The sequence below is a fragment of the Neopelma chrysocephalum genome, unplaced genomic scaffold (assembly GCF_003984885.1).
Source record: "Neopelma chrysocephalum unplaced genomic scaffold, ASM398488v2 Primary Assembly neopelma1_63, whole genome shotgun sequence".
NCBI lineage: Eukaryota > Metazoa > Chordata > Aves > Passeriformes > Pipridae > Neopelma > Neopelma chrysocephalum.
The window spans coordinates 14,581,975-14,602,074 of NW_020897720.1; the positions used below are offsets into that span (position 1 = coordinate 14,581,975).

General features: G+C 42.8%; 1 protein-coding gene across 6 annotated transcripts in view; it reads right to left on the reverse strand.

The window, feature by feature from the left end:
• Nucleotides 1-401: 401 nt before the first annotated feature.
• The window catches only part of RAPGEF6 (Rap guanine nucleotide exchange factor 6), a 114,505-nt gene continuing 94,806 nt past the window's right edge, over nt 402-20,100 (reverse strand). For 2 of the 6 annotated variants that reach the window (XM_027682670.1, XM_027682669.1), the window contains 9 exons: nt 18,850-18,873; nt 15,985-16,205; nt 13,791-13,982; nt 12,392-12,526; nt 10,886-10,999; nt 8,627-8,852; nt 6,326-6,837; nt 3,218-3,520; nt 402-1,505 (listed from right to left, as the gene is read on the reverse strand). In XM_027682670.1, coding sequence (XP_027538471.1) covers nt 1,480-1,505; nt 3,218-3,520; nt 6,326-6,837; nt 8,627-8,852; nt 10,886-10,999; nt 12,392-12,526; nt 13,791-13,982; nt 15,985-16,205; nt 18,850-18,873 — 1,753 coding nt within the window. In that variant the 3' untranslated portion in view covers nt 402-1,479. Of the gene's footprint in view, nt 1,506-3,217; nt 3,521-6,325; nt 6,838-8,626; nt 8,853-10,343; nt 11,000-12,391; nt 12,527-13,790; nt 13,983-15,984; nt 16,206-18,849; nt 18,874-20,100 lie in introns of those variants that run through there. The other 4 variants (XM_027682672.1, XM_027682671.1, XR_003534119.1 and 1 more) reach the window with 3 other exon arrangements.

Sequence of the window (20,100 nt, forward strand, 5' to 3'; positions counted from 1 at the left end):
AAAAAAGAAAAAGAAAAAAAGAAAAAGAAAAAAAGAAAAAGAAAAAAAGAAAAAGAAGGAAAAGAACCTGCAGGTATTTCCAGTTCTACCCCTCTGAGCTCTGGCTGGCTAAAAGCAAAATCAAAGAAGCAATTTTTTTGACCATAGTCAAACTAGAGGATCATGGGTTAATACTGGCTGGCTGTAAGTCAAACTCTCACTGACATCAACACCACCAGGATTTTTAACTAGGATTTAAAATAAAATGGTTTGAGATCATCTGTATTTTCCAGATGAACACCACAGGGATTTTTAACCCATCATAAAATGCATTATGCTCTTATATAAGCATTATGCCATTTAATATTCAGTTTCACAAATTTTACTGTGAAATGGAGATGATTTATAATTTATTTTTTTTTCCCAAAGATAACCTTTGCACCCAAATCCTGTGCAACTCTGGGAAAAGGCCAGGACGTGTGGGATGATCTTAAAAAACCCACAACACACGGCTGAGTTTTGGTTTTTAGAACACGTTTTGCATGTTGAACTCCGCAGGGCAAAACCTGGTTAAAGCTCTTTTGGGAAAGCTTCAGACCTCCCCCAAATGCTCCCCAGGAGCTTCCACATTGCAAATGTTCCTGAACAGGGGAGGAGAGCACCAACTCTTGCCTTAGTTGGCTGCAGCTACAATAATTCCAGAAATCCTTGGAGGGCAGGAGGTTTCTGCTGGGTCCACGTGGGAGGGGAGCAGGGCCTGACACCCTCTGCTCTGCAGGGCTTTGGGCTCTATTTCTATTAAATCTAAACCCACTCTAAAATCCATGGATTTCTGCACCTGGTAATGGCCCACTTGTAGTTTTCTGTGTTTACTTTTGAGAGCACAACAGTGGATGTGTAGCTAATTTACCGTCACACTGACTAAACATTTATATTAGCCAACCAGAGCACTCCTGACACAAATAAAAGGAAATTCCCATTAAAAAAAAAATTTAAATTAATAAATTATTTTCAGATACTTCAGCAATGTCCTTTGCTTTCGCTGACATTTTGATATAATTTTTTTTTTTTTCCCCGAAGTTCATAAAATAACACTCTCAGATTTCTAATGGTCACGTAGAAAATAAGGACAATGGAAAGCTACCAAAGGGTTACATGGTATCATACAGAAGAATGCTTTTGAGTTTCAAGTGGTGGTGACAACTGGTCCTCCCCATGCACCAAGCTCGGTCCATCCCTGGGTACCAGTGCTGGTATCCGGGCAGTCACCACGCTCCTGGAACGTGACTTCCTATCTCCCAGGCAGAAGGAGCTTGCTTAGGGGGTGGCAGAGTGAAGGAGGGTGTAGAGAGGAGAATCCAACCCGTTCCATCTGGTCCAGGACAGGGGCAAAGGTCTGAGGTCAGTAGCAGCAAGTCGTTAGCGGTCGCTAACAGAACCACGAGGTCCTTGTCCCCACATCCCGTGGGCTGAGTGTGCTTCACACAAACAGCCCAACGCTTAAACTGCTGATACTTGTTCATCTTCTGCAAAACAAGAGAAGGGACAGGGTCAGTTATTGCAGCAGAGCCCACAGAGCAGCCCCCAGTGACGTGATCATGGTGGGTCTGGGGTGACCCCACCCCTTCAGCAGCGTGTTCTCACTGTCTTTATCACTGATCACTCCAAATTCCACAGCACCATTCATCAAATCCTCAAGCAGTCACAGAATGGTTTGGGTTGGAAGGGACCTTCTAGAATCCTATTCCAACCCCCTGCCATGGGCAGGGACACCTTCCACTAGCCCAGGTTGCTCCAAGCCCCATCCAACCTGGCCTTGGACACTTCCAGGGATGGGGCAGCCACAGCTTCTGCAGTCTGAGGGATGATCACCATAGGATAAAGACATATTGCAAACCAGAAAATCCCAAGAATTACCAGCATGCAGATCCTAACAGGCCAAAAGCTATGGATTTGGGAGAAAAGCCAGCAAATTCCCATGCAGTGAGCATTTTATCCCAAATAAAATTAACCAAGCACTTTAAAAATAGTAAAGTAGGTGCCTCTAAAAGTGTATGGTTAAATTTAGCTTAGAAAAATTTGGATTAAAATGTTTGAAGCAATTGCTTCCTTATTTTTACATCAAAAAACACAACTGAACTAATGCTGGGCAATTTTATGTTTACTGTTAAGTTTGAACTGTGGTATTAATATATATGTTAAATACTGTTCAGATATTTTAAAGGGGCAAGATACGATCATTTTGCATCAGAAATTGTTTTAATCTAAATCCAGGCTCATTTTAAACCAGGCTGAAATGGAAGGAAATGATCAAACATTCTAATAAAAAATGAGTTCACTATCAAAGGGTACAGAGAGATCACATCGGTGCACAGGTATTAAAAGCAAATCAGCATATTAACAATTAAGTAGAAATTCCCCTACCCTGACATTAGTTTTGACACAATTTAAGAGCAGTCTTTATCAGAAAACCCCCTCACATTTTGGTCACCCCACAGATGCTGTGCTTGGCAGCACTGGCTGTTGCTTCAAACAAGATCATAAAAAAACTGAACTGGAAGAGACACTGTCAGGTCAAGCTGGGCAGAGAACCCAGGTTTCATCAAATGCACTTTTCAAAAGAACAGAAGTTCACTATTATTTTGTTCAACATTTTTAAACTTGATCTCCAAAAATATCTGTTGAGGCATAAGGCAGCTCAATGTCAGCACACATGAACAAAAAGAGTTCACCAAATCCAAAGCACTCAGGACATCATCCTGATGCCAGCCTGAACCACTGGGACATCACTTAATCAATCCAGAGAGGCTGGAGTTTTTCCACATGTAATTTGTAGCCCGTCAGTGTCCCTTCACTGTTTGAGAGGGGACAGATTTTAAAGACAAAAAAAAAAAAATAAAACTACGTGTCCATGCTCTGAAGTGTCTCAGTTGTACTTTGGAAGATCTTATCTGTATATTTATATATATATATTAATTTATTTATACATAATTTAGAATCTGTTCAGTGCCAACATGCTTTTTCTGAAGGGAAGGCATTCTTTTTTAATTTAAACCTGTATATACATGCACAGAGCCGTGCATGATATACACAGCTGTGCATGTGCACGCAGCCATGCAGACACTTCTGCATATTCCGAGATTAATCGAGTTTTAATCTCCAAGAATGACCCAAGAGAAAGCCCAGAAGGTGGTTGTGAGCCCAGGTCCCCCAGCAGTTGAGGTGTTGTTGCACATACCATCCTCTTCACTATCTGCGTCAGGCATATCTGCTAGTTTGGGGCTGGACGGCTGCCGGCCGTGCCACTGGGGCGTCCTCGAGGAGAGACAGTCACCACCCAGAGGAGCTGCTGGAAGTCTAGAGAGGTCACTGTGCAGCATCTTTGACCTCTGCACTGCCACACTATAGTCTGGAGGTTTGAGGTGTGGGTGGTGGGGCGATCCTTCCTTTATGTCCGCTAAAGAAATCCCCATATATCCCGGAGGGGTGGGCGGTGGCTCCCTATACCTATCGTCCTTCTTAGGTGAGGTGACACAGTACACTGGCACAAGAAATAAGCAATGGAAATGTTAAAGAAGAAAACAAAGGAAACAAAACATTAAAAAATCATGAAATGTTACAATGGCAAAACAGAAACTGATAAACAAAACGCAAATGCGGAAACACCGGTTATAACGACAGCAGCAGGTATCTGTGCTTTCATTTCTGCTTTCTGCTTATTTTAAGAAGTCAGAGTAGCAAAAGAACCCAAGAACTCCTTAGGTGAGATGCCAATTGAGTGGAAACAGGACTATAGGCTTCTCTGCATTCAGACTGCAATTAACAGCTGTCATTAGAGTCCCCACTCCTGCAGCCCCACTGCCCCACGGGGTGAGTCCCCCACTCCTGCAGCCCCACTGCACCCCAGGGTGCTGCAGAGCTCTCTGGGGATGGAGAGCCAGCACAGCCACGTCTGCTGCCACTGCTACAGGCTGGGGAACTCAAACACAAGCAATTAAGGCAACTGGCCCCAGGTCACTTTGCACAGCAAGAACTGCTGGTTGACTTCCAGCATCCACTCCATCACCCAAAACAGAGGTCAGTGGCTTAACAGAAACTCATTAGAATAAAATATCACTGCATCAACTGATGTGTATAAAGACATGAAACCATACAGCTATGCTATGGGAATAAAAAAAGCCAGTAGCACATAAAACTGCTCCTGTGAGGCAAAAGGTATATTGAGCCTGCATTCATTATTTTATCTTTTCCAACAGTTAATAATGGCTTATCCCATCCACACTTTTAATGTCTTTTTTTTTTTTTGGCTTTGTTTTCTTCTATACCCTTATCTTAAAACTATATTGTCTGTTTACGAGTGAGAAACAACCTGGAACAGTCATGGGAACAGCCTTTGGAAAGGCTGCATTACCCCTTGTGCAGTCATGAAAAGGCTCCAGTCAATAATACCTATTTGCAATGTCCATGCCATGTAATTCATCTTCTCCCTTCCTGCCCTGTTCAGGTCCCAAAGGCTCTCAACCCAAAATTTAAATTTTCTCAAGTTGCCTCCCCTCCCTCCCAGCCCAGGTCTGGGGCTCATGTGCATGTTAAATTGGGCTCTTTCCATGGACATGTTGCAACAGGAGAGTTTCCAAGCCAGGATAATTTTTAAAGTCTGTTAGTTGAGTGAATTTGCATTCTTCCTGTGGATCCATTTTAAACAGTGTACATTCATTATTTTAATTTATTTCAGCAACTGTAATAGTTTCTTATCTTAGAAGAATGGGAAGGGATGAAAAATAAAGGAGTATTTCCTATTGTGTTGTAGACTTGTGAGATTCCAGGTTTTGGTATCAGCTGGTTCATGGTTGAAGGTCTCAGTTCAAACTTGGGTTGATAGTAAAATAACCCAAACCAAATTCAGTCAGTCTGGGGTTTAGCAGATATACTGCTGAACTACAGGATTTATTTTCATTGAACTAGCAGGGGAAAGGAAGGGCTGGGGAAGGGCTGGGCACTCTGAGCAGACCCTCAACCTTCAGTCTTGGCTGGATTTGCAGGAGGGCTGATGAGGGTGGGTTTGTTCTCCTTCAAAGGAGAAAGCTTCAGGCTCTCTAGAGCTGACCTTTAGTCTGCTGCAGTAACGAAAGAACAACGTGTCCCTCTGTCAAGTTCCAGTTCATAACATTTTACAAAAGGTGAAATAAAGTGAAAATATCTTTGGCATACTGTGTGATGGTGAACAGCTCACAGATCTGCATCTGCAAACAGGGAATTGTCTCTGCCTGTATCAGATCTTCCCTTAAGCAGACACACACGTGCCAAGGGCTCCTCACCAGCACAGGGGGAGCGGATACAGAATGAAAAATGTGGTGAAGAGCTGTGAGCAAAGACAGTGTGTCCTGAGCAGTGGACAGGCCACCTCCTGAAACGGGCCATGAGCAGCTCTGGCAGGCTGGGAGGGCAGAGCACAGGCACAGCACTGAGCTGGGAGCACGTTTCCTGCAAGGCTCCACCACGAGTTCTTCTCCAAAGCCAAGGAGGAGGAACACAATCCAAGCCCTCTGCCCTACGTGCCATGTTTGTTGAGGTAATTACCTTTGATAACACAAACCCCTCCAGCAATCCAGTCAGTAATTAAACTGCATTTCAGCTGCACCCTTGACTTACAGTCTTAGAAAGCTTTGCATTCCACGTTTTATCTTGCTGCTAACACAGTTCCTTTAGTTTTGGCTGCTGAACTCACTAGGCCAGGGGAAGAACATCTTGCTCGACAGAACTACGCATATCTGAAAGTTTTAAGTTTTTCTCCTTTCATACTTAGCCAAACTGCAGCTATATAATCAAATAAATGGCAGCTTAAAATAGCAAAGGCAGGAAAGGAATCTGCTTTGCCCTGGAGCTTCCAGAGACCAAAGCCCTGTGGATGAAAGCTGCCCCAGAGGGGCAGGTGAGCTCCACAGCACTCAGCAGTCACGCTCTTCCCTCTGGGTTCCTGGGAAGTCTGTATCATAAGGAGCACGGGATCACTGCTCCTTGTCAGGGGAACATCTACAGTGATGAGTACACTTCCAAAAAAAAAGCAAAAAGCCACACTACAGAGAGGAACTGCCTGACATTTTCCTGAAGACAGCTCTCCCGCAGCCCCACGAAGTGATGGGGAAGTGTGCTGGTTTATTGTCTCTGAATTTGTAATGGTGGCTTGAAAACACACTGTGCATCTAAGTGCTCTGACTGCAACCACGGGAGAAGCTGAATTTAACATGCCAGACAGCCCCAGACCTGTTGATGTCATTTCTTAACAACTTAATATCAAAATGAAAAACAGATGTAGCAGCTTCCATGAGCTGTTGGCTTGGCTTACCTATCAGGCCTTTTTCTGTACTGGAAGTAACAGTTTTGTAAGTTGTATCAGCGCCTGCTTTAGAGTCCAAAACCTCCGTCTGCTCTGCCGTGGAGTTCTCCAGCCCCCTGCGCTTGATTGTCCCATAGTTTGTCTCGTAGGTGTCTGACAGGGAGCTGGAGGAGGCCCAGCTCTGCCGGGACTGATCGAGCTCCACGCTGGCTTTCGACTGCCTGTTGGCTTTGGAAAAGGCTTCGGAATACAAATAACCCTCCTCAGAGTAACAGTTTGTGGGATCCACCTCAGCTATAGGTCCGTCCAGCTGGGTGTGACGGTAAGAGTTGAGGAGATCCCAGCTCTTCTGGTTGGGGATGTTCTGGAAGTTGTCATGAGAGCTGCTGGAGCAGGAAGTCCAGCTGCCCCGGCCGCTGTCCGCTGCCTCCACCGTGATGTGCTCGTGGGAGATCTCCTCGCTGCTCATGGAGGAGGTGAAAGCCATCCCTCTGATCAGGGCAGGCCTAGTGATGGACCAGCTGCATTGGAAAACAACAGAAATGGGGGGAAAAACCGCTTGTGAGCTTTTAAAATAAAGAGTGACGTGCTCAGAGACAATCCCCTGGTTTGAAGGACAGCTCTGGGTTCGTACTGGGTGAGCAGCAAGGTCAAGGCACACGGGAGCACTGACAGGAGACACTGCTGCTCCCAGCTCATCACTGCACAGGCAGCAAGGAAGTCATTCCCATGGGAATAACGAGTTTGCAACATGCATTTCCAGGCTGGACCCCAGATCCATAAATCTGGTCTGCAGAAGCTTTACCAACAACAGCAAGCCTGACAGAAAGCAGAGGAGCAATTGCCTCTTTCTTTCGTGCTGCTGCCACCTTTTTCTTTGAATTTATAAACTAAAAATAAATATTTAGAATAAAACCCAACCCCTTCACAGGCAGCAACATCGAGTTGTTTAGACAGAGTGGAGGCAGTTATATTTCAAGAACATTTGGAAATACTGGATGTAAATAACATTTGTGGGAACGATCTGGAGCGAGAGATTCTGAAAAGCAAAGTCCAAAATTTCTTTTTTCGAGAAATGTCTGCTGAAAGCTCTAATAGCTCTCAATGCATAATTAAGGGGGTAAAAATAAAGCCAGGTTTGCATGAATTTGGAATACATGAAGATATGATTGCTAGACATTATTCAAGTCTCTTAACTATTTCTGGGTGTGTTAGCAAATGCATGGGCAGCACATTAAAATTTAACACCCTCCCTCAGCAGTTTACTGACACATGGTGAAATCAAGGAATGTTTCTTAGATATGTGCAAACAAGGGGTTTTTTCCCTTGCTTTTCAATTTTATAAGTTCTAGGATAAAGCCACTTTCTTCCCTCCAAAACCCACTGAAACTAAGGAATAAAGGAACAACCACAAAATGAGAACTCAGTGTGTGTTATGCCTTTCAGAAAAGTGAAGTATTTTCTTTAATGAAGCACATCTTTAAATTCCCATTTTAAACTTATGAAATAAACGGAATTACTCATTTCTTTCCATCCCTGGAAGTGTTCAAGGCCAGGTTGGACAGGGCTTGGAGCAATCTGGGCTAGTGGAAGGTGTCCCTGCCCATTTTAGGGAGTTGGATCAAGATGATCTTTAAGGTCCCTTTCAGCCCCAACCCTTCTGTGATTCTGTGAGCTGGAAAAATTAGAAACATTAAGGAGCATCTCTCATGTAGTTGAATCCATGACATCAGAGGACAGAAAATGCTATCCCAAGATATATTAAGACATATTAAATCCTATGGATCGAGGCTTTACATCTAGTAAGACAAACCCAAAAACTTCCAGTTCAAAGCATCATTTCAGCACAGATCCTCACTGCACCAAAGGAACAAGAGCTCCTGTGTGGAAACTCTCAGGAAATCAGGGGCAGAAAGCTTCCAGTCTGCCTAAGCAACAAATGGTAATTAGAAAAATCCTTAAAAATCACATTAGAGCATGGTAAGTGACTGGCACTGCTGACTCAGAGAGAATTGATGATTTCCTGTTGTTCTTTTGCTGTCTCTCACCACGACACTAATTTGCTAAGTATCATCCTGGCTTTTAACACATTTGCAGTCTCCAGCAAGAGATGTCCAGCTGAACCCCACTGATGGGAACACGCTGCTGTCTCCCCGAGTGATACTGTAAGCTTCTTAGGAAAACAGGCTCACACAGAGCAGCCAGTTCTCCAGCTTCCAGCAAGAGCTTAACAACCCTGGTGGAGAGCAGAGCTGCGTCCTGGCCAAACCTTCCTCACCCCAAGGCCACCCCAAACCAGCGGCACCTCACCCTGGGCAGGGCTGGCCATAATCCACCAGGGGCTGGGGGTGCTCCTTCCTCTCTGCCCCGCTGGAATCCCCCACGATGAGGGACTGGGACAAGCTCCTCTCATCCTGCAGCGCTGCTGACATGGAATCCACGGAGCAGTTGCTGACGATGCTGGAGCGGGACGAGATCTCGCTGTGACTGGAGTCGGAGAAGTTGTCGGATTTCGTGGAAGGGATGAGGGCGTAGCCTGAGGAGGGGAGAGGACACCTTGGTCAAAGAGCAACTCGGGTTTGTAGGTATGACAACAAAGTTTTGACACGTGCATTACAGCAAGGGTATTTAGAAGAGAAACCACCAGACCCTGTTTGCACACAGGCAATCCACTGAGGATTTTAGGTACTGAAGCTTTAAGCATCTGTCAGCACTGATATTTACTGATGCAAGTCCAGCGACACCAACAACCCACCTGCAATTCCACCACTCTCCAGAGCAGCAGCTAAACCCACCTAACCAGGATCAGCAGTGAGGGGGCCAATCTTTCCAACCCTGCAAGTGCTGCCTCCTCTGGTATAAACACAGCACACTCCCACCGTCCCTCTGCCCTGCAAGACTCAGGAAAGGTTTTGGCAGTGGAGGAGGAGACGCTGACTAAGGTAAAAGCCAGCAATTAGCACTCAGGGATTAGCCATATGGTCCTTTTCAGTTTTATTATCTGCTCCAAAACTAACAGAGAAGGAGGCAAAGGCAGGAAATACAACTTTGGCAGGAGCTGGACCAGACTCCAGAGCTGTTCCCACTGAATGGGAACAGCTGAAGACCCCACAAGATTCAGAGCAGAATCTGTAATGTATTTTTTTCAGCTTGGCTTACCCTTACCCACAAATAACTTATCTCAAACACAAATAATGTATACAGCCCCATATACCAACACCTCAGATAAGCTTTTTTTTTTTCCTAAATTCCTGCACATGTGCCTTTGAGCTGGACTGCCACATGTTTACATCCATTAGGTGAAAATGTGAAATGACCAGGCAGTGTAAAAGCCATGCCAGTGATACACACAACCTAATACAGAAGACTGATGCCCTTAAGTCCATAAAAAATTCAGAGATAATATAATATGGCATCTGGAGCCACTGGCATACTTGCCCCTGAGCATAGAGCTCATAATTTGGGAGACTTCACAGCTTAACTTTGATCATTGCTTAGGGTTTTAAGAGCAAATATGAGCATTAAATATCAATATTGTCAAACTATAGGACTGAACCTTATGAATGGAAAAATGTCATTAGGAGCAGCATTTTTAAGATTAAATTTCCATTTCCTTTCCTTTGACAGTAAGTAATATTTCATATTCTTTACATTTTTAAGGGACTCTTTACATTCACACAACTGTACTGCAGTAAGAAATGCTCTCGGTGTGTCTTAATTTTAAGACACCGTTTTTCAAGAACTTCAAAGATCTGGAGAACTAAAGGGCTCCTCTTCATTAAAGAGATGAACACTGTCTGAAAGTTGGGCCATTAAATAACAGCACATATATATAAACAGACTCAATGCAAGTGTCTGCTGGGCTGAAAAGGTCAGCAGAGGATGTGACCAATGCAAATACACACCAGTGCCAGAAGTGAGCATTTGATTTACATCATATCAGGGACTGTCTAATTAGGAAAACGTTGCAGAACTTACTGTTTCATTGGCATTTGTGACACACTAAGTAACTGAACTGCCACTGTACCTGTTCCTTGATTTTCTAACTTCACATTATTGTCTTCACTGCACTGTAAGGGTGATTAACTATAAAGAACTGACACAAATATCTGGAAGGGAAGAACATTAAACAGCTTAAACATGTAAATGGATAATGCTGAAGTAACTTAGACAAACTCAGGATATCTGACACAACGTGGACATCAGTCTTTCTTTTAAAAATAAATCATAAAGTCTTTCTCCTCCTTCTAGACTTGGTGCACAGGCAGGGAGCTGTGTACAGGCTGCTGTTGCTATAGATACTGAGAGCATCACTGTCCTGGTCCTTTTGGTTTTCACTCCTCTCTGAGGCTTCAGTGTGCTCTGCTTCCCTTTTCGCAGCAAAAGGTTTCCTTTCCCTGGAGAAGCTTCTTTCCCTAAGTCTTCTGAACCGTGATCCCTTTATTTTTGGGGGCTCACGCTCAGCTGCTGCCTCTCCACTCTCCTGCTCTCTGTCTGCCTTTGTGCTTTTCTCAGAACTGTCTCTGCCTTGGCAAATCATCCGAATTTTCTTTTGCAAATAAGCCCCACCTATTCCGTAGCTGCGCTGGCCACTGGTCTTGTTGCTGGTCTCGCTGGCCAGTGAGGAGGAAGAGCCAGAGAGATTCATCTGACTGCAGTTATCCGACCTCTGCGTGCTGCCAACTGCAAGAAAGCAGACACAGGCAGGTGCTGGTGAGTGACGAGAGAAATAACAACAAAAATAACACCCTAATTTTAAACCCTTTTTTCTTCCATCCTATTTGCATATCACTTGGGTAATAGCTCGAAAAGAAAACGAAATCTAAGATTAAGTGGAATGTGTTCATGCCTAAAATTATGTCTTTCAGCTGTCTGTGAAGCACCTAATTTTAGATCAATGAGCTGTTAGCACAACACACACAACAAGGTACAGATCACCTCAATCAAATTACATCAGTGCTAAAAATACGCCGAAATCAAGTTGAATTAAAGAAATAATCCCAAAGAAACAAAACGTTATTTTCAAAGAACCAGATGAAAGCTAACAAAAATAACATGTTTATAAGCGATGCTCAGAAGCCTCAGTGGAGCAAGGCTCTGCAACCCAAGTAATTAAGCTTTTTATAGGTATGCTGTGTTTAAGTAAAACAAGTGGCATTCTCCTAAAGGCAACAGGGTCTTGTGAAGGCAGAAGTGGATGGACCAGCCTGATCTCCCCCTGGAAAGGGTGAGGAGGTGCAGCAGGTCCCCATGCCATGCCATGCCAATGCTTTGGGCTGTCAGTGAGTCAAAGCAGCACAGAAGGGAGGGAGAGAGGCCTTACACCATCCAACACCGACCACCCGGGCTGACTACAGGGTGCTCTTAAGAGATTTCAAATGAATTCCCATCCAAGGTTGACTAATGATGAAGTGATGCAGGTCTTTTAAGACGAAGACATCAAAAATAAAGGGGTTCTCAGGGCATCATGAGAGACAGGGATGTAAACAAAGCCCTGTGCACAAGAACAAAAAACATGAACAGCAACTCGAGGATTTAGGTGGATCCACTACTTCTGCAGCAACCTAAACCACGGGCCCTGGGGAACTATGACACCATTCTACCTCCAGCTCCATCTCATCACCTGATATTCCAGCTACCTTGGGCAAGACCAGGAGTTGTCTCAACAGCTGCAGTTTCTGTGCAACACTGTCACCTTCAAGAAATCCCCAGGTTTGTGAATCCCATCTATTTAAGTGGCCACCTAAATCTGAACTGACCTGATGGCAGGTGTCAGCACTTCAGATCTTTTGGGAATTCTGTCTGAAGCACTTAGGCAATATTTTAAGAAAACAATTGTTCCCTTTTTTAAACAGTAAGTGACTTTCATGGCCAAAACATATAAATACACTGGAAAATCATGTCTACTCATAGAAAGACACGATTCTATTCTTGACATGAATATTCTAAACTACTGTTGCTCTTACATGCCATTATCAAGAAATACTGCTGCCACTGCCCACCCTGGTTTCAGTTCAGCCCAGGCTGGAGCTCCTGGGCTCACACCCAGCAGGACCATCCCCACAGCTCACCTACCTTTGCGTGGGGAGCCCTGAGGAGAAGCAGGAGGGCTGGAGTGCAAAGAGGATGCCATGGACATAGTGTCATCTGTTTGTTTCTTACTACTAACTTCCTCAGACAAGCTTAATGACTTCTGTGGGGAGCCTGTACCTGTGAAAACAATGGAACCAGTTACTGACACTGCTCTTCTTTTGAGCTCCTGCTATCTCTTTAAACTACAAATAACACCATGTTGAACAATCAGAGTACTCAGCAAAGAGAGGAGCAGATGCTCAGAGGATTCTGCATGTGGAGGCAGCCTCCATTTAAATTTAAATTTAGATCAGAGCAGCTGTGGCCACTGCTGGCTGCTCATCTGCAGTGTCTTGGAACATCCAGGTCCCAACAGGAACCACTGCAACGGAGACACTGGTTGTGCTTTTGGCAAAGGACTGTGCAACAAAAAAACTGTGTGAAGGATAAAGCTTGGAGGGAATCCTTGCCCAGTGCACTGCTGGGGCTGTGTTAAAAGCCAGGTGTGTCACAGCCAACAGGTCAGCTCAGGATCCTCACAAGCAGGAGTCCTCAAGTCAACACTCGTGGGCACCACCCACAGCCTGGCCAGTTCAGCAAAACCAGTGTCCCACTGAGGATTTGGTGTTTCTTGCTCACTCTCAGACCACCTTGCAGAGAACACAGTGCTGAGGAGTTCATTCAAGTTGTCAATAATTTCTCAGATCAACACGGAACAAAACCCGGGAATGGAGAAACACCTCTGAGCAAAGTTTCTGGAACATTTCAAACTGCACAGGCTTTCCAGAGGAGACCTGAAATAAATACTAACTGGAAACAGTATTTTATGTGCTGCAATATACTGTTTCCCAGACATATTTTAAAGGACATTGATGCCCAATGTATCATAAAATCATTTCATATCATTTACTGACTGCAGCTAACTATTTAATAACCCAGAACTGTGGCTTTTAAATAATACAACAGTTATGTAAATAGGTTAAAAGCTTTTCAATACATAATATACTGCTTTGCAACTAGCAAAGTTAGAGACAGAAAAAAAATAGCATTTACTGGGAGCAACTAATAATATACGTTGCTCCGTTTGACCATAATATAATTTGTTGTTATAATGGTGTGTCATAGGTTAAAATGTTAAATGTCTGTGATTTGTTTCAATGATTTCACCTAAATATATTAGACTTCATTAAGCAAAGAGTGTATTTGGACACAGCACCTCACCATTAACTGTTTTAAGGAAATGACTAAGCAGACAACATGCTCTCTTAAAACACAGTAATATGCACCAGATATTTTAAAGTGAATTAACTAAATGAAGCACAATGGTATCTCACATAAAGCACCCAGCTTTTGTCCTATTTACTCCCATCTCAAACTCCAGCCAGGTGAGCTGGATACTCACTGAATGTGACGTGATCCTTCGTCAGCCCCTTTTTCCTGCTGGGGTACAAATTCACAGTTGGCACCTGAAGCACTTGACTCATTCTGTTCTGCTGATGCTGATGGGCTTTCGTGGTTTGGCCAATTGATCTCATGGGCACTGGAGACATTTCTGAGGATTTCCCTCCTCTCCTCTCACTTAAATTCTTTGTCACTGTCAGGGAAAAACTGCAGATAAATATCTTGCACTTTGAAGGGCAGGATTATTACAGCACAACCACCCAGACAAAGGAAACACTGTATAAAGAGGGTAAAATGTATCTGAAACCATTTCTATTCCAAGCACACCCATCTCATCACACTGAAGATGATGTTGTGTGAAACAGCTTTAAAAAAATACCCCTAAATTCTCTGAAGTGCCATTGAGGCACTTAATCAAAAGACAATAAAATGTTATTTATTCCCACAAGCCTGTATTTTAGATGTTTGTACATAAGGAGCAGCATCTCCTTCAAAACCAGGTTGTTTTGCAGTTGGCATTAACGTTTCACTAGGTGGCACAAGTGATTTACAGCACAGGGCACTGCTTCAGCTTCTGCTTTAATCAATTCATAAGCTCTGAAGTTAAGGCCATCCAACTTCTCCTTATATTCCCTTGGAAAACTCTGGATTGCAGCATCACTGCTGCTCATTCCCTCTGCAAGCCAGGCTGGGGGCTTATTAGGGAGGGAAGAGTTGGGACTGAACCCCTGCTTTTCGGGGCATGTGCAAAAAACCCTCTTTGCCCAAAAACAAATGGGTCAAAATTTAAAGGTGGGTAATCCAACCCAGTGTGGAGGAACATCCCTGGGAGCAGCTCAGTGCTCTCTCCACCAGAATTAGAACCACGAGGGGCTGGCAGCTCCCTCATGCTCCACATGGCTCCTCCATCCTTTCTCCCGGAATTATCTGTGTTTTTTGGGGTTAGGAGATTCTTTCCCAGTTTTCAAAAAGGTACTTCTAATAATACACCACTCTATTACATATTTATTTGTATATCCACTTAACCTTCGTTTTCCTTTCTAACATTTAAGGAAAAAAAGGCCTTGATTGGCTTAAGTACAAGGAGTAAAGCAATCAGTACATACTCCCTATTTTTACTTCCAAACATCTATGGCTAGCACTGTGCAAACAAGATTTTAATTGATTTAAAACAACTGAAAAACAACCTGATCACATTTATGTTTGTCTCTTGGGCCACCTGTCACAAACGCACATAGATCATCTATCAAGAGTTCAAACACAGAGGATTTAACATTTCTAAAAAGGGAGTTATAAATATGGCCATTTCCAGGTTTCCTACTTCTGTGCTATTTCAAAGGAAATGCTAAAAAAAAATCTGCATAAGGAGGCACCTTAGGGAATAACAAGGATTTGCATTCTTAATACTGGATAATGGCAAGGACTTAAAATATTATCTTTGAGATGCCACTTTCTAGTCATGCTTTTAACTTATCTCGTCAGAGACAAAGTGATATTTGAGGACATAAAAGTCTTAAAGTGCTACATTTGGACAAAGGACAAGTATGAAGCATTATTCTGCTTGGCATGGTTGCCACTCTTCTAGTTTGAAGCAAATCTACCTTTCAAGAAAGTGAAAAATTTTAAGTATCAAAATAAAATGCAATTATAACATCTCATTTCTAAGTAAGAATTTACTGAACTGTGTAAGACAGCAGGTCAGACAACAGTTTGCTTGACAGGAGTTAAAATCATGGGAACTGTCCTGCTGTAGCCCTCAATTTTTGCCTGTCACACCACATCAAACCCATCAGTCAATATTGACCTAACTTCTGCTTCTCAACAATCTTCATTTATTCTAAGCTGAAAATCCATTGCAGTTTCTATATTGATTTTGTCTCTTTTCATTTTCTTGCTGTTCATATGGTAAATGTTACTTTTATCCTTCCTAATTCTGTACAAGGACGGCGGGGCAAGAACTGAGCTGATGTGCTATTGAATTTCCTGCCAGACTGATGGAAAGACACACAGCTTAGGAACTAAAGGGCAGGAGAAAAACCACCACAGGGGTTTTTTGAGCTCAACCAAGACCTGAACACAAATGCTGCCTTGCTGAAGCCCTCAGCAGGTGAACTGACAAACCAGAACTCACTGAAGTATTTTGCCCTCGGAGAAAGAGTTTAAATGAGTATTTGTAGAGGAGGAACTGTACTTACAGGTGCTGTAGGCAGGCTCGCACTGGAGTGACAATATCTGGATCTTCTCCTCGTCTGTCTCCACGTTGAGGTTGGACAGGTACTGCTTCACCTTCCTGGCCATCTGCGCGTCCTCGTAGAGCTTCTTGGCGTTGAGCAGCGAGCTGCGGCGGGCACGCTTCTTGTGGGCACCTCCCTGCACGTCCAGCATGTTGGAGTTGGTGCTGCCCTGGCTCAGGGACCTGCCAAAGAGAAAAGCAAAGCAGTAAAGGTTCAGTTCTCAACAGCAGCGAAGAGCTACAGTAGCACAGGCCAAAGCAGATTAATACCAATAATCTCCAGTTAGGGCTAGTGCATGCTGATGCAAATGAGTTAAAAAGATGAACAGCAGTAAAACAACACTTGTCTTAAAACATTCTGGTCAACTGAGAGCAGCAATTGGAGTCTAGAACAGGATTGCACATGGAGATGTGGAACTGGGAAGGAGGAGGTGCAGTGCTCTGCACAGAACTCGTTCAGCTCCACTAACGAACCACAGGCTGGTGCTGCAGGACCCAGAGCTGACAGGACGAGAGGAAACGGCCTCAAGTTGTGCAAGAGGAGGATTAAACTGGATATTAGGAAATATTTCTTCATGGAAAAGGTTGTCAAGCCCTAGAACAGGTTGCCCAGGGCAGTGGTGGAGTCACCATCCCTGGAAGTGTTCAAAAAAACACTTGAGAACACGGTTCAGTGGTGAACGTGGTGGTGGTGCTGGGCTGATGGTTGGACTCCATCTTAGAGGTCTTTTCCAACCTTAACAATTCTATAATTTCAACTGCAGATTGTAAGAGTGGACAAACTTATTAACTTTGTTGGTTTGAGGAATTTGGTGCCCACTGTGTGCACCAGGCTCACACAGAAACCTCCTGCAAACCTCCACAGTGACTACTGTGATCCTCTTAGAAAACTGGGCTCCTCACAAGGGTTAAATAAGGGGCAAATTATGTTACAAGTACAAAGTGCATTTGATGCACTTAACTTCTTTCTTCAAGTAACTAAAACCATCCACAGAAGAGCAGCTCACTAAAAACACATATCCCAAGAAGGGTGAGGAAGGCAGTGACAACATAAGTATGCCCAGACTTGCAACTGTGAAAGATAAAGCTCCTCAATACTCCTAATTTTGAGCTCCCACATCTATCAGCAACTATGGTAAAAATAAATCATCCCCAAAATGTTAAAGAACGTGAATTTCTCTCCCTGACAGTCACTGCCACTCACATTGAATGAGTGACCAAACAACTGACCTGGACACAGCTCAAACACACACATCACCTCTGTTCCAACTGCCAAAAATGCTACAGCCACACCAGCCCTGATGCATTTTTAAATAAGTGGAGATCACAGTATATATGTCACACGTTAAGTCCAATGGACAGTGTCAATAAAGTTGTTTAAAGTTGGGGTTTTGTAGGGATTTTTAAACATTCAGATGAATATTTTAAAGCTACAGTATTTGTGAAGACAGTTGTCAAGACCTTGTGTGTTTACAGAATCACAAGTGGCAGAATAAACAACATCAGGCACAGAATTGCCATAATGGCCAAAGGAGTCAGAATGAAACATGTTGTTAGAGCAAATATAAGGAATCAAGTACACTGAGCTTAAAAAGATAAGTAGTGGAAAATAGCTGACTGCAATATTTTCAAAGATGTTAAATAAATCAATCTGAAAGAAAACATAAGCTTAAAAACTGGCAGCAATTTACAGTTTAATTTAATAAAACAGTAATGATATTGTAGGCAAAGAGCAGCAAAAAGCATGATGGAGTGTTCACAGCTACTCAAACCAAGGGGACACTCCTGTCCCCTATGGATAAGGACAAAGCTGACACCTCTTCTACAATGATCAGGAAATTAGGTTTATTTTAATGATATAAATATTTCATTGCTTATGCACACATTGTTTTTCTTTCAAGTCTGTACTTGACTTTTTAAGGCAATTTAATTCAATTTCCTTTAATAATGATTTTCCCCTAATTCCCTCATGTTCACAGCAATCCCAAGGGCTGAAATTCCACTGGCTCTGTGGCTCCTGGGTGTTTCTCCCCATGAGCTGCTCTGTGAGCACCCAAGGCTGCCAGCCAAGGGCATCCACACCAGTGTCAGGGACCAGTATCCAAACCTGCTCACCCCAGTTTGGCTGGCACTGTCCCTCTCACTGTGCAAAGGCACACAGGTAACAGCTTATGGGCAGAAATACACATAACAACACATAAAATATGGCTACAATGACAGTTGTCTGAAAATCAGCACCCTGGGCCAGTCAGGACTTTCCCCAGCCAACATCACAACTCTCATCTTGAGTCACTTCATTATCCAGTCCTTGCACAATCAACACTCCCAGGGAAATCAATGAGGGTTTTGGTGTAGGAAATGTGAGATACATTTTAAATATATGCTAAAAATAACTGCTTTGAAGCTTGCTTGAACACAAACTTCAGGGGGGAAATCACTACACCATTATCACAATTCCAAGCGTCCTCATAGTTCAAAATGCAGAATGGCTTCAACTTTTCTGTCACACGTTAAAAAGCAAGTTATTAATTTCATTTATTTCCCCAAACAGTTTGCCTTCCAATATAACTGCACAGCAGGGGTATTTTTATGCATAAAGCCAAAACTCAAAACAATTTATCTGCTACACAAAAGCAACTCAGAATTCTTACAGCGCAGTAAAATGTTGGCTGTAACCCCTTATTCCTGCTTTCAAAAAAACCATGTATTGCAGGGTTAATAAAATGCATGCTGTATTTCAGATGCATGCACTAACGAGGAGGATGCAGTATGTTAAAGAGTTGCATAATCTTTATTTTATCTTAGTTGCATTCAGCTCTACACTTACCCCAAACTTCTCCACCTCTTCTTCCTGTAAGCAAGAGCCATATACATTGAAGCATGTATTTGAACAGAAAAGCACAGGAAAAAAATAAAACAGTTGAGAGTCAGGAAGAAAGATGTAGACAGGAAAGAACAGAAAAGAAAAAATCTCTATACAGCAAAATTCTTCTCAAACAATAACACAATGTTTTCATGGAATGCAAGGGCAGGACTTGGCAAATACTTTGATATGGAAGCACATCTATCAGTTTTTTGTTTGGGTTTAACCTATGAATTGAAAAAACAAACTTGCATTATTTTTTTTTTTATTTTCTGTAAGTCAAAGTCAATTTTGATGGAGTGAGTAAAAACTCTTCAACTCACTCATATTGCAAAAAGTGGGATTGAATTTATTTATTCTTTGTATTGGGCCTGCTGGGAGTGTATGAGAAATCATCATCAGTATTCAAGTTTATGATGTTGTTTTCTCTTGATTGTTTGCTGGAAAACAAGCCAGTTGCCAAATGCACCTTGAAAGCCTGGATGCTCTCTATTAATCAGGAAAGAACTTGTGAGCAAGTCTCATGTTACCACTAATACACATCCTTTCTTGTTAATTTTTCATCTTCAAAAGCATTTATTTGGTGCTTCATAACACAAACTGATAGATCAAACACCAGAGGCAATGAAAATGAATATAAATGATGTGAAAACATGGAATTATTTTCTTTTAATCTTTGGCACTATCTCTAATATTAGATGCCTAAGCAGTTTATGGCAGTGTGCATAATTTAAATTATGGTCATTAAAGTCTGTTCTGTAATTCTAAAAAAACACACTAAAGGTAACTATTTACTATTAAATTTATTTAATGATTAGACTTCATTAGGTCTTAGGAAGTGCATGGGCCATCAGGGAAATTTATTTATAGACTGATTTCAGCTGTGAATGCCAGAGTTTCTGAAAAGCAAATCACAACTTCTCAGTTTTATAATTTTTATGCTAAAAATGAAATTCTGCTAAGTCCAATCCAGCAGTATGAAGGTGAATCTCCACTGTGAAACAAACCCCTCTTTAAATAACTTTAAGAAAGATCTGTAATTGTTGGTTCAAACCTCGACTGGGCCATTTTTAGACTCCCAGAACCACAGACTGGTTTGGGTTGGAAGGGACCTCAAAGCTCATGGGCAGGGACACCTTCCACTAGCCCAGGTTGCTCAGAGCCCCATCCAGGCTGGCTTTAAATGCCTGTATTTTAAAAAAAATACTTCTGTTT